We start from the raw sequence: 13,454 nt of genomic DNA on the forward strand, positions 1-13,454 counted from the left end.
GTTACTAAATACAAATGAAATTTTTGACAATTACCCTGCATGTTTTTAAGGATTAAAGATATTTTGAACTGACATTTCACCAATAGAAACACAGTTTTTGATCTTCTGAATTGCAATCCAAGCAAAGAAGAATGTTTCAAATACTTTTAATAATGAAAAAAAAGGTTTGAGTAGTAATCTATCAAGGGGATTTGAATTTAATATTTTACAGAAGTGTGTTCGGATTAATGTTTTCTTCTGTTAATAATGTTATTAATGAACAGTTTGACACAATATGTTGGAAAGTGACGTTTCATTTGATGACGGATGCCGTCAGAAGAACGCTTCCTGTGATTGGTCGGTCTACTTCCTGTTTCCCGTCGTTCATACATACTACGATACATGCACGTGAAGGTCAGCAATAGAGCTTTACGGGACTCATTTTTAGAACATATAGCATATAACAACACTTTTTAGATGACAATGAATGGTCAGGGAGCGACAGCCGACCCTCAGCTTCAGCAGTTCATCGAAGTCGAGTCTCAGAAACAGAGATTCCAGCAGCTCGTGCACCAGATGACTGAGGTTTGCTGGGTAAGATCAGCTTGAAGCTAAAGCTAACGTTGAATTGACTTTCAGCTCCAGCTCCAGCTGGCAGCAAGTGTGTCTGTAAAAGTCAGATATAGGCCTACTATTCATTTGCTGTTGTTAATTAACTGTGTTCAGATGCTTACATTAACTTGTCTGAAGTATCATCACGAATTATTCGCATGAGCAATTGTTTCTTCTGTCATCGGAGGGGCTGAACTTCAGGGTTAGATGTTTCTAAATTCTTAAAACGTGCAAGTGGCCCTTTCAACATATAATGGCCAGGTTAGATATGTATTTGAGTTATCTGTAATTCAGTTCTTCCTGTGATGATGTAAAATTCAGATATCCACAATAACATACTGTTCACTTTTATACGGTGGCCCTGAAGGACAAATACAATTTACAGAAGATGAAACTCTTTTACAAAGTTGGAGACAAATTTACATTTTGGGAAACATTTTAACATTTTATAAAACAAAATTACATCAGCAAAACACTTTCACAAAGGTCAAAACAAATTTACATTTAAGGAAACAAATTTACAAAAGATGAAACACTTTTACAAAGTTGGAGACAATTTTACAAACCACGGAACACTTTTACTATTTCTGAAACAAATTAACATTTCATTTTTTTACGTAAAGGCAATGTACCAAATACCGGATGTGATCCAGAAGTGATCGAGTGAGGGGTTATTTAGTTTGTTTTGATGGCGAGAAACCAAACAGAGATGGACATGGTTTACATATTAGGACATCCTCGGGTCTCAGAGAGAGGTGTCAGACCGCCTCCACTGCGTCAGTTTATCAACTTTCGCTCAGTGGACTCCATTAAATCCACAAGAATATCATCATTTAGAAATTGCAATGTACCCTTTCGCAGTACTGCCTTTGGGCAGTCAGCTTTTTCTGTGAAAGTCACAACTCAGTGGAACACCTTACCGGAGGGTATTAAGAACTGTGAATCTCTCAGCAGCTTCAAAACCAAACTGAAAAGTCTGCTAAAGGACACTCAACACTCTAACCACTGATTTGATACTTTTAACTTGACACACACACACACACACACACACACACACACTACTGTATGTGTGTGTGTGTGTTTTAACAATGTGATGTTTAATTGTGACCTGCAGAGGGACTGCAGATGTAAATTAGCTTAGTTAACTCTGGTACAATGCATCAAATGGTGACATTTATGTTAAATATTGTACATGTTCCCTTTACAAATAAATCGAAAAAAAAAAAAAAAGATGAAAAAGCATCATGTTTTCGGAAAAACCTTCATCAGGTGTCAGAATTCAGATGAAACGGCCTCAGACCACATCGCCTCAGGCTAATAGGAGTCAGGCTGAAATGAGTCAGACTTAATGGTAAAAGTGTTCCGTCGTTTGTAAAATTGTCTCCAGCTTTGTAAAAGTGTTTCATCTTTTGTGAATCTGTTTCCTTAAATGTAAATTTGTTTTGGCCTTTGTAAAAGTGCTTTGCTGATGTAATTTTGTTTTATAAAATGTAAAAATGTTTCCCAAAATGTAAATTCGTCTCCAACTTTGTAAAAGTGTTTCATCTTTTGTAAATTTGTTTTGTCCTTCAGGGCCACCGTACTTTTATCATGTTTAACATCCACAACATTGTTGTTCATAGAAAAAATGACGCCACTGCTGCCATTCATATGTATTGGCCCTCAACTTTAGATATCCACGACTTTATTCTCTTGATAATAAGAATCAAAATTCTTATTATTGGTGTCTAAAAATGAATATTACTTGTCTTTATATACAGCATGATATCCGTCATCACATTTTCTACTAGTCATAATGTATTCTGGAAATATCACATTACATTATGGATCTCTGGAATGATTTAACTTGGCCACATATTAAATTCCTAACTAGTAAAAACTGAATAAATCTGAAATGGGGAGTTTTTCCTTAGAGGAATTCTATTGCAGATATCCAGAATGACATTATGTCAAATTGAGAGCACAATGCACATGAACCACACACTGACTTTACTGAACCTGTGAAGAATGAAGTTTCATATTGGAGATTGGATATCTACAATGATAATTGTGAATAGTAAGAATGTCTGTGGAATCTAAAATGCAATTTTAACCAAGAAGACAAGATGCACACTTTTGTAATACATTTTCTTAAGTACACATTCCTCTGCCTTCAACAGTCCAAATTTTGTGCAGAGTTTGATGTACTACATGTTTTACCATCCTCACATTTCCGTCTCTGTCCGTAGGAGAAATGCATGGATAAACCTGGCCCAAAGATGGACTCAAGGACAGAAATGTGCTTTGTTAACTGCGTGGAGAGGTTCATTGACTCAAGCCAATTCATCCTAAACAGACTGGAACAGACTCAGAGGGGCAAGGGCTCTTTCTCTGAATCCATGTCAGACTAAGTATTGTCTCAGAAAAGACTGTCAATACGCAGAGCACACAGCACCGGCTCTGGATGGATGCTTTTTGGTTCTGACGCAGCGGACAGTATGTCACTGGACTGTCCCTTCAACTGGAAAAAAAGGAACATCATGAAGTGTTGCTTTTGATACAAGTGCCTGAGATAAACATCATGTAGAGTAAAGAAAAGGTCTGTTTGTCCTCCATGTAGCAGGATATCAGTGTTAAAATGCTTTTAGTGTAGTCTTCTGTTGTGTTTTGTCATTGAGACATGGAAATCAAATCTGCTGAGGTCACACCTGAAGCTTGAAACATCAACTGCTTTGACTTAAGGGTCAAGTGTGGCAGACTACAGAAAGATGGATGCACCATGGACATTCAGCTGACCATCAGTTTCTGACAACCACAAAGACTTCACCATCTCCTCTGCCATAACTTCAGTGAGCAAATGGTCATGTCGCAACAGAGGAGGTGTAAGATTAAGGACTGTATATATGCAATAAACAAAATGCCAAATAATGCTGTCCATCCTTTTGGAAAATTGTCATTTACTCACATTTTAATGAGCATTTTCAAACACAAAAAGGAACAGTTAACATCAGAGACAAGTTACAGCTTGGCATGTTAGAAATAAATGTATTCAGAGAAAGAACATTCTTTGGTGCTGTTTTTATATAATACTGAGGTATCACAGAAACTCATCACAAAAGTTATTGGAATGTATCCATAAGGAACAAATGATTGAAATGCATTAAGAGTAAACATTTTGTCCTTCATACGTTATGTTTAAAGTGCAAACCCATGAGTGAGGTCATTGTTTAGTAACAGAAGGCACAATCTGGTTTATGCAAGATAATATTCCACTTGCAATCTTATTTTGAGACTTGAAATGCTGTAAAAAATATACACAACAGTGCAACTCACTACAAATGAATTTTATTCTTCAAACTACTGTGAGGAGTTTTAAGTGGTTTTGAAACTGGTTCACTTGTGCTTTATACCTGCACTAAAAGAATCAATCCAGACCCTCAGGGGGAGTTCCTATGTCTTTATGGTTACTTCCTATGCCTGTCGCCGCTGTCACTGGGTCTTAAATCCACAAAGCAATCTACAGCGGGCAGACTGAAAGCCTTTGTCTCCATTTTCCACAGTAAGTAACTATGTTATTAGCTGGTTAGGATACAACAGAATGAGACTTTTTGTAAAAAAAAACTTGTATACAGGACAAAATCAGCAAAGGTTTAAGACGTAGCACTTTGTCCACGGATGTGGTTAAAACACTCAAAGTGAAAGTTCCTCAGTTGCTTTCAGATTAGATTTTTGTCCTCTCTAAACTATATCCATTTAAATCCAGTGTATTGAAAAGGGACAATTCACCCACTTTGGCAACTTTTTTGATCTACATACTGCATGATGTAAGACACTATCAAAACTCACATTTAGTACATTAACTTGTAAAGCTAGGATGTTGTTAAAGCTACAAAACTGCTGTGACACATTTTTCTAATTGGTGATGAGACAGTTTGTCCTCCCTAAGAAGATCTCTGGTGCGTACCCCTACCCCCTTTTGAGCCTCCTTCTCGGGGTAGCTTTGTCTCATCCTCTGCTTGGGTGTCAAAGGTGGGGAGAGCCATGAAAGGCTGGCTCCCCCAAGGAAAACCTTGGGGACCCTTCCTCAGGTAGAGTGGGAGGGAATCCCAGCTAAATGTTATGTCCTTGAAGGCGTGGAGGAGGAAGATCCCCAAAATGATGGTGAGGAACCCACTTATTGTCCCCACTATTCCATCAGTGGTCATACTCAACCATTCCTTGAAGAGGATGGCTGAGCAGGCCATGACAGAAGTAGTGAAGAAGACGTAGTAGATGGGAGTTACTAACGAGGTGTTGTAGATGTCGAGGGCTTTGTTCAGGTAACTGATTTGAACACTTACGCAGATTACCAGGCAGATGACTAAGGACCAGAACAAGGGTTCCTTCAGCACTGCTGTTCCAGCAAACAGCTCCTTAATACCAATGCCCAGGCCCTTGACACAAGACACAGAGAGGGAGCCAATCACAGAGCAGATCAGGATGTAGACCAGCACATTCTTCTGTCCAAACCTCGGAGCCACAGCAAAGATAAGAACCAGGCTGCTTCCCACAACGCACACAGCATACACAATGAAACCTAATGGGAGCATTCAAGAAGGAGTTAGTACCCTGATAAATATCCATCCAACCCTTGTCTGGGATTCAGCTTCTACAGCATGGTTAATCTGATCAGACTGATGAAGGACCAGTCCTACCTGGGTCTTTGAGCTTCTCAGCCATGGCAGTGAGGGACGCGACCTCCTCCTCCTGCGGGGCATGAATCACCATCACTGTGGAGCCCATGACGCAGAGCAGACATCCAATCTTCCCGTGAACATTCAGCCTCTCATTCAGAAAGTAAGAGGACAGCACGGCACTGGAAAGAGAAAAATTGTCAGTTTACTCTGGTCTTTTTAATGTTAAATATCTTGCAGGGCCATAATGTGGCTCAGTTGTATGTTTTGGGATTATAAGTGAGGTCTAAAACGCAATCCCAAATGTGCCATTACTTTTATTCAACAGTTTAAACAATGGTATACTTTAGCAAGCAACAACAGGTTGTTTTTTGCTATTTAAGATTTCATCTTGCTCTCCCAACACTTGACTGTTGATAAGTAACACAAACAGTTCCTGCACTCATGGATGCATGTGTATGTATTATTGTTACTGCAGTTTTATCTACTCTGTATCATGTACATTTATATGTAGGGTTTTCATTACTCAAGCAAGCATTGAGATGGGAATTAGGCAACATTGCTACTTTTATTTTATTTAATAACTAAGCAGAGTGATACGTACTGTCAAACATCTAAGTGCTGCTGTCCTCTATGTTGACACTAATCAAATGCTCCTTGCCAATGAAAATATTTGTATAGAACTAACTGTTATATAAACTGTAAATAAATACAAAAAATTGGATGGAATCACGCTATGATTCTGAAAAGGCAAGTATATCTGTATCACCCAAGGCAAATGTGATCATTAATTCAACATTTAATTGAATGTTGTGACAACATAAGCAAATTTTTAAAAAGTGAAATATAAATTAAAAAAAAAAAGACAATACCTCACAAGCACACTCAGTGCTCCAAGAGGAGTCACCAATGTGGCTGGTGCAAATGCATATGCAGCGAAGTTAGCCGCCTCTCCAGCTCCCACTGCAATAAAATCATGACCATCAGTGTGCAAATATTCATTTGTTTTGCAGCTGATTAAACAGAAGAAAATTATCCTCTCTCTCTCTCAACGCTTGTGTGCAAATGTGCTCTTTGTAGGAATGTGTACTTCAAAGAGATGGTGTGGGAGCGGGACCTACTGCAATGTCACTAGCACAAATACCGAACCCACAAGAGCCCTATTGCTTTCTTGAAAACAAAGACCACAATGTTTCCTGGTATGGCCAGTGAGCAGCATTTCCAAGTATAATATAAACAGCTGTACGTGGCAACAGTTGAGGAAGTCAGTAAATAATCTGCTTACTTGATATTAGACCTGCCCACCACAGCCATTCCTTCAGGTAAGCATACCCCCCTTGACCTGTGAGGTGCACAAAACAAAACTGTTACAGATAGCTCACTTCGTTTGTTGTTGTTGTTGCTGTTGTTGTTGTTTGTATGTTTCTTGACAAACAATCAATTAACAAACAAACTGATAATTGCAAGACAGTCAGTTTTATAACTTCAGTTTCACTAACAACTCTGCTGCATACTACTATGGAACTTTCACTTTAATACTCATTAGTGCATTTTGATTATTTTATTTGGATATTTTACCTTGTGAAATTGTTTCATACTTATTACCACACATAAGTTTTCTTTCCTTTTAAAGAAAGTTTGTTCAGTGTAAATAAAGTATTCTTCACAGTAAGCTACCTGCTCGCATTGAACCCTTGCTGGCCAATCGCAGCAAGCCTTTCTTCTTCAGGATGAAACTACTACCGATAAAAGCACTGGAGCTCACAGCCAGAGTGAGACCAATGTAGAAGTCCGTCCGGTTCACTTCCATCTGAAATAGCAGACAAAACGGTATCACATTCCCACATGTGCTAAAAGAATAGATTAACTTTATGGTAAGTTTCAGGAGGAGTCAAAGAACAGGCACCCCATGTTTAACATCACATGATAGGCTGACTCCGTCTACCGCTGCGAAGTTTAAACTAGCTTTTGAGACAAGACGTGATAGGAAAATTATAATAAACGCTCTCTGGGACTTCTTTACGATAAAGTTAGGTCTAGTATGCTTAAAAATACCGCAAATAAAGAGAGTTTATAAAATATCTTACCTCCCTTGTCACGTCAACCCCATTCGCCGACGCTTACAGACTGCAGGAAGTGGAACAGCTGATTGGTTAGCTGTCAGTGTGGTACTTCCTGGTCGTTTCCTTGGAGGGAGGAGGCTGTACCATAAATGTACGGTTTATTTTTTTTAATAATAATAATAATAAAAATAATAATAATAATAATAATACATTTACGGAAGAGGATTAGGGCCACTGAAAAAAAATAAGGTACATTTTTTTTAAAGTTATTATTCTGAGAAAAAAGTCAGGATTCTAAGACTAAAGTCAGAATTCTGAGAAAAAAGTCAGAATTCTTACTTTAATCTCATAATTGTGACTTTTTTCTCAGAATAATAATGACAAAAAAAAATGTGACCTTCATTTAAAAAAAAAAATTTCAGTGGCTCCAATCCTCTTTCATATACATTTGATTTAAAGGCACCTTTCAAAGCACTCAAGGTCCCCTTACAGGCCAGAATTTTAAAATAAAAAAAAAATCTAAAATAATTAGCTGATAAAATCAACAAGACATGAGACAGTGTAAATACATAAAATGAAAAGTATAAAATACAGTACAGTGAAAAAAAGTACAAACAAAGAGAAACAAACGCTCTCAAGGATATCACCCTGAAGTGGTTATTAGAATCTCTGTTTATTTGTAAAAGAGGTTAACTCATGGGATAAGGATGAGACATGATGCATGTGCAATCCTTGATTTCCAGTGCAATATCTCAACAACCAAGTGCAATATTGTAATTTATTCTATAACATATTTTATTTTTATATTCATCCAATAAAATTTGCACTCTGGCTCAGGTTAATTCATTTATTTGTGTCTGAAAACTACTTCTACACCTTTCTTTGTACAGATAGTATTTTTATTTTGAATTTTTAAGGTTAGGTTTTAGGTTTATATATTTTTTATATATATATATATATTGTCCTTACTGTCTTGTTGTTAAGTACTAATGTTACATTCACCACGTCAAATTCCTTGTGCAAGCTCACTTGGCAATACAGATTTCTTGATTCTTGGTTCTTCTGCTCTGAACGTTCACGACACAGAGAAGAGTCCTCACAATCTGATTGGTTGGAAGTATCCGACGCGCATTTATACCCCATTTTGATTGGTTTGCTGAATCCGGAAGTAGAGCTAACCTTGACAAGTGAGCATAACACATGGGAGCTTCAGGTAAAAATGTATACAAATGGACGGTTCTGATCTGTTAAATTGGAGTAATTCACCAGGATTGTTTTACGTTTTTTAATGTATTCTGGGATGGTTGCTTCGTTCCTCCTATCCGTTTATTTTTTCTAAAACTGGCCAAATGAATGGCTTGCACTTTACACATTTCTGCAGCATAAACTAACGCTTGGAATACATGTTGCCATCGACTGCTCTCTAAAGATGAGGAACCCTTTTCTGTCCGTCGCCAGAAGCTATAAAGCTGTGCAAAGACTTCAACAGAGCCCAATCTTCTCTGTAGTTTCAGCACAGTTTACAAAAAGAAATATCGCCGTGATAAGATGTATGAGCTCATATGCCTGCAAAGACGACAGAAATTACTACATAACAACTCCTATCTTCTATGTCAATGCCTCTCCTCACCTGGGACACCTGTATTCAGCTGTGATGGCTGACTGCTTACACAGATATAAACTACTGAAGGGCTTCAACTCAAAGTTTGCAACCGGTAATTATTCCATTTATGGTTACTTGAATTGGTGTGGAATTGATCTTAATATGGGTTTAATGTGATGTCGAGGATGCAGTAATTAAGTTTAGCTACAGCATTAAACTCCTTTATCTAATTTAACATAACGGGAAATACATTTTCAGTTATTTTCAAGCAAAAAAAACAAGAAACATTGTTTCAGGGTGTCAGACATTCAGTTGAAAGCTTCTTTATGTTGAAGAACAGACAAAATAAGGAATTTAAGACATAATTGAGGGCTATGAGAAAGTTGAATTGGCTCTTTTTTTAATTTTTGATTGATTCAATTGTTTAATCAAGGAGATTAAAATAATAACACTCCCTCTTACCACATTCCAGGTACAGATGAACATGGCTTGAAAATCCAACAAGCTGCAGAGGCGGCAGGAAAAGATCCCCTGACGTTCTGCACTGATGTCTCCCAGAGATTCCAACACCTCTTCAGCACCTGCAACATATCGTATACAGACTACATAAGAACCACAGAGCAGAGACACCGAGAGGCAGTGGAGCATTTCTGGTCAGTGCTCTGGAACAAAGGGCTCATCTACAAGGGGAGCTATGAAGGCTGGTACTCCACCCAAGATGAAAGTTTCCTCACACCATCACAGGTGGTTGATGCTTTGGACTCATCGGGCGAGGAGATCAAGGTGTCATTGGAGAGTGGACACAAGGTAATTTGAAGAAATTGTAAAATAGAATGTTATTGTGGGGATTCAAGGTATTTCTAGGTCCATGCTAATTTTTACTGCACTTTTCCTGTAGAATTGACAGGTATGCATTTGCCACATAAGCAGAGCAACCGCAGGGGCAGAGGGTGCGGCCACCTCAGGGCCCACACTCAGCAGGGGCCCCCTACTGAACTACTTTTTTGACAGGACCGGAACAGCCGATGTCTGTCCCTGTCCACAGTCGGTGTTGTAATTAAAAAACATTCACACACACATCTATTTTCAATTTAAAGGAACCTCCCGTTGTCTTTCAGTTAATAATCCCCAGAAATCCATATACACACTAACACAACCGCAAACGCATATGGCATGACCATTCAAGATTATTTATCTTATGTTTCAAGATGGGTCCATGAAATGCTTTAAGCTTAGGCCTGCAAACCACAACCATGCTCAACGTATGCCCACGTGAAGGTACACTGCTAAATAATTCAAAGGTTTCCAAAAAAATCAATAATAATTGCCTTGGAGGCTACAAATGGACTGCGCACTTTTTCTACATCTTACCACTATAGGTAGCCCAAGTTCCATTAGCTATATCATTCGGCCATGATTATTATTGAATCCTATGTTACGACTAGGGATGCAAATTTCAAGTATTTTCCGTGATCAATCTTTGGAAATGTTAGCGATCAATTATCGATTATTCATAAAAAAAAAAAGTTAAAGTTTTCCATGTCAAAAACAATGCCAAATGCGTATTTTTCCCCTAAATCAAATATTCATTCACGACACAATGTATATAACTGACAGCATTGAATAGCTATGGGTTGTATTGAGCCGTACAAAATGTGGGACATAAATTCTCTGCGGACATACAGCCATAAAAGTGAAGACTCAGACTTCAACTTGGGAACTGAACAGAAAGAAGTTTCAGACTCACAGTGTCCATTTTTTTGTCTACTCGTTCTTATTGAGAAAGATAAGCATGTGAACACGGTCAGGTGTCAGCCGGGAGCTCAACCAGGTCATACTCAGTCTGCAGGCGGAGAAAAAAAGCACTTGTGGAGACCTGTCACTCAGCCGCAGCCCCCAGCTCAGCGTCTCCGCTGTGCTCAACACCTTTAGTCAGCTGATTCACATCAAAACATGCTTTAAACTTAAAACACCTCCCTGATAACTGAACCAAATATGAGACCACATGATGTTTGTTCCACGTGATAGAAAATCAAAACAAAAAATGTACTCCAGTACGTTTTTAACAATCAATTAATCGATACTCAATTAATGTTGACATCCCTAGTTACGACTGTTGTGGTAATGTGTTTTCAGGTGCCTATTAGGAATGTCAAAAATTAATCATCTATCGATTGGGGTTAGGGTTATGGTTAGGGTTAGGGTTATGATTGGGGTTAGAGTTAGGGTTATGATTAGGGTTATGATTAGGGTAAGGATTAGGGTAAGGGTTATGATTAGGGTTAGGATTAGCGTAAGGGTTACTGTTAGGGTTCGGGTTGCCTGCATGTTACTGCGTCACTCTCGCTCCAACAGGTTCAGGTTCAATCAATGCAGTAGAGTGCTGTGTGCTGTCCTTGGTGCAGATGAAACATTGGAACTTGACACGCAACCTGTTGCCTTTTATGGGCTTTCTTGGATCAATAAGTGATAATTTGTGTTTTTGATTGATAAGTAGGGGAGAAAATATATCAGCTGTTTTACATTTGTGAATTTGACTATCAGAAGGGCCCCTTGAGGATGCTAAGCCCCCTTTGCGCTGAGAGTCTTGCTCGGCCCCTGATCTGGTAGCATTGATTTTTTTTATATCCTATATCCCTAGGTTGGACAATGAATAAGTTTTTTTCCACAATGTTTAACAAAAAATGTTGATAGAAATCTAATCACATGTACAAATTGTGTATATTTTTAGTACATGAAAACCCCAGCTTCCTCTCTTCAATCTTCTTACAGGTGGAGTGGATGAAAGAAGAGAACTACATGTTCCGTCTGTCTGCATTTCGGTCTCAGCTCCTCAACTGGCTCAGAGGAAATCCTGGTGCTGTCCAGCCTGAGCGTTTCTACCATGCTGTCCTCCAGTGGCTGCAGGAGGACCTTCCTGACCTATCCGTGTCCCGTCAGAGAAGCCGCCTCCAATGGGGCATCCCAGTCCCAGGTGACCCAGGACAAACCATCTACGTGTGGCTGGACGCCCTGGTAAACTACCTCACTGTAGCTGGCTATCCAGAACAACACAACAGATGGTGGAACGTGGCCCACCACGTTGTCGGCAAAGACATTTTAAAGTTTCATGCCATCTACTGGCCGTCTTTTCTTCTTGGGGCTGGGCTGCCGCTGCCTCAGACGATATATGTGCACTCTCACTGGACAGTCGGAGGAAAGAAAATGTCTAAAAGTCTGGGTAATGTGGTGGATCCTCTTGAACGCTCACAGATGTTCACAACTGATGGTATGAGGTACTTTCTCCTGCGCCAGGGAGTCCCAGATGCAGACTGTGATTACACCGATGATAAAGTTCTTAAGCTTCTTAATTCAGAGCTTGCTGACTCTCTTGGCGGTCTGCTTAACCGCTGCACAGCTCCGGCTCTTAACCCTGCTCAGGTCTACCCTTCTTTCTGCTCTCTGTCCCTCCCATGTGATGAGGGAGGGAGGGCTGTGGCTGAAGACTACTACATGTTGGATGCTGTGAAAAATCTCCCAGCTGTGGTTGAGCAGCACTATGAGAGCATGCATGTGTACAAAGCTCTGGAAGCCATCAGTGCCTGTGTGAGGCAGACCAACGGATTCGTTCAACGCCACAAACCCTGGAAGCTGGATCGGAGAGACGGCAAAGACCAGCGCTGGCTGGACACTGTCATCCATGTCACATTTGAATGCCTGAGAATGTATGGCACGCTCCTCCAGCCAGTGGTGCCTGAGATTTCTAACAAACTGCTGTCCAGACTCGGGATGCAACCAGCAGAGAGGAGCTGGGCAAATGTGAACTTCCTGCCAAGGTATCAGGGAAAAGACTGTCCATTTGAAGGAAGAATGCTAGGACCTGACTCTGGAGTACTTTTTAGTCGCTTGGAAAGTCTGAATGCAGATAAACAAAAACCAAAGACAACAAAAAAAGCAACAAAATCTAAATAAGGAATGTTTTCCATTTCCTGTACACTAATGCCGTTGATATAAAATAAAAATCCTGACCATTTCTGTTGATATTCTCATGACTTTTTTGAATTCCTCTTCACCTTTCCATGTTTTTTTGTTAACAGTTGTGCCTGACAACTTGCTCCTTTAAAAATGTGTCAAGTTTGAGCATGTTCACATTAATTTATAAGCTTTTCACTACAAACAATGACCTTTAAAGCCGAGAAAGTGCTCCTGCTCTTCATGATGGCTCTGCTTCCTTTAGATACTTGGATAGATGATTTACTGAATTTCGCTTTGGGATTAATAAAGTACTTTCTATTCTATTCTTTTTTATTCTTGGTGTCTAATCAAGCAGATCAAGTGAAAACACCTGGGCAGTGACTTGAAATGCAGCTGGTGACACCTTTTTCAGGATTAGGGTTATTGAGTGGAACTTTTTTGGACTTGTTTTGGTGGGTAATAATAAGATGAATGATGGCTGGCTAGTTACCTAACTTTTAGTCCCTTACTCCCTTTGAGTGTTATATGCATTCCCAGTGGCTCACTTGAACAGTTACAAATAACATGGCAATGACTAATGGCATTACTTGT

General features: G+C 39.3%; 3 protein-coding genes across 5 annotated transcripts; 2 read left to right on the forward strand and 1 right to left on the reverse strand.

Annotated features, from left to right (window-relative positions):
• The first annotated feature begins 326 nt into the window (after positions 1-326).
• timm8a (translocase of inner mitochondrial membrane 8 homolog A (yeast)) lies at positions 327-3,498 on the forward strand. The gene is made up of 2 exons (XM_034689685.1): positions 327-573; positions 2,820-3,498. The coding sequence occupies exons 1-2, from the start codon at positions 457-459 to the stop codon at positions 2,979-2,981; spliced, it is 279 nt and encodes a 92-aa protein (XP_034545576.1). The 5' UTR covers positions 327-456; the 3' UTR covers positions 2,982-3,498.
• Positions 3,499-3,520: 22 nt separating this feature from the next.
• zgc:101583 (uncharacterized protein LOC494104 homolog) lies at positions 3,521-7,444 on the reverse strand. Its single transcript, XM_034689684.1, has 6 exons — positions 7,331-7,444; positions 6,921-7,053; positions 6,529-6,585; positions 6,116-6,206; positions 5,265-5,425; positions 3,521-5,146 (listed from the first exon to the last, which is right to left on the reverse strand). Exons 2-6 carry the CDS (start codon positions 7,051-7,053, stop codon positions 4,512-4,514), a joined length of 1,077 nt encoding a protein of 358 aa, XP_034545575.1. The 5' UTR covers positions 7,331-7,444; the 3' UTR covers positions 3,521-4,511.
• A 1,008-nt stretch (positions 7,445-8,452) lies between these two features.
• On the forward strand, positions 8,453-12,929 carry mars2 (methionyl-tRNA synthetase 2, mitochondrial). Of its 3 annotated transcripts, none has more exons than XM_034689683.1 (4): positions 8,455-8,519; positions 8,956-9,021; positions 9,382-9,716; positions 11,682-12,929. In XM_034689683.1, exons 1-4 carry the CDS (start codon positions 8,507-8,509, stop codon positions 12,858-12,860), a joined length of 1,593 nt encoding a protein of 530 aa, XP_034545574.1. In that variant the 5' UTR covers positions 8,455-8,506; the 3' UTR covers positions 12,861-12,929. The 3 variants fall into 3 exon arrangements, with proteins under 3 accessions (XP_034545571.1, XP_034545574.1, XP_034545573.1); XM_034689682.1 differs by having other exon boundaries at positions 8,474-8,519; positions 8,688-9,021; XM_034689680.1 differs by having other exon boundaries at positions 8,453-9,021.
• Positions 12,930-13,454: the final 525 nt, after the last annotated feature.

The sequence above is a fragment of the Notolabrus celidotus genome, chromosome 8, assembly GCF_009762535.1.
Source record: "Notolabrus celidotus isolate fNotCel1 chromosome 8, fNotCel1.pri, whole genome shotgun sequence".
Classification (NCBI taxonomy): Eukaryota; Metazoa; Chordata; class Actinopteri; order Labriformes; family Labridae; genus Notolabrus; species Notolabrus celidotus.

Coding starts and splice junctions, on each gene's coding strand:
- timm8a (XM_034689685.1), top strand. CDS start 457: ATGACAATGAATGGTCAGGGAGCGACAGCCGACCCTCAGCTTCAGCAG. Junction 574..2,819: donor AGATGACTGAGGTTTGCTGG/GTAAGATCAGCT, acceptor CTCTGTCCGTAG/GAGAAATGCATGGATAAACC.
- zgc:101583 (XM_034689684.1), bottom strand. CDS start 7,053: ATGGAAGTGAACCGGACGGACTTCTACATTGGTCTCACTCTGGCTGTG. Junction 6,207..6,528: donor GTGGGCAGGTCTAATATCAA/GTAAGCAGATTA, acceptor ATTTTATTGCAG/TGGGAGCTGGAGAGGCGGCT. Junction 5,147..5,264: donor TGAGAAGCTCAAAGACCCAG/GTAGGACTGGTC, acceptor TGCTCCCATTAG/GTTTCATTGTGTATGCTGTG.
- mars2 (XM_034689680.1), top strand. CDS start 8,736: ATGAGGAACCCTTTTCTGTCCGTCGCCAGAAGCTATAAAGCTGTGCAA. Junction 9,022..9,381: donor CAACTCAAAGTTTGCAACCG/GTAATTATTCCA, acceptor ACCACATTCCAG/GTACAGATGAACATGGCTTG. Junction 9,717..11,681: donor CATTGGAGAGTGGACACAAG/GTAATTTGAAGA, acceptor ATCTTCTTACAG/GTGGAGTGGATGAAAGAAGA.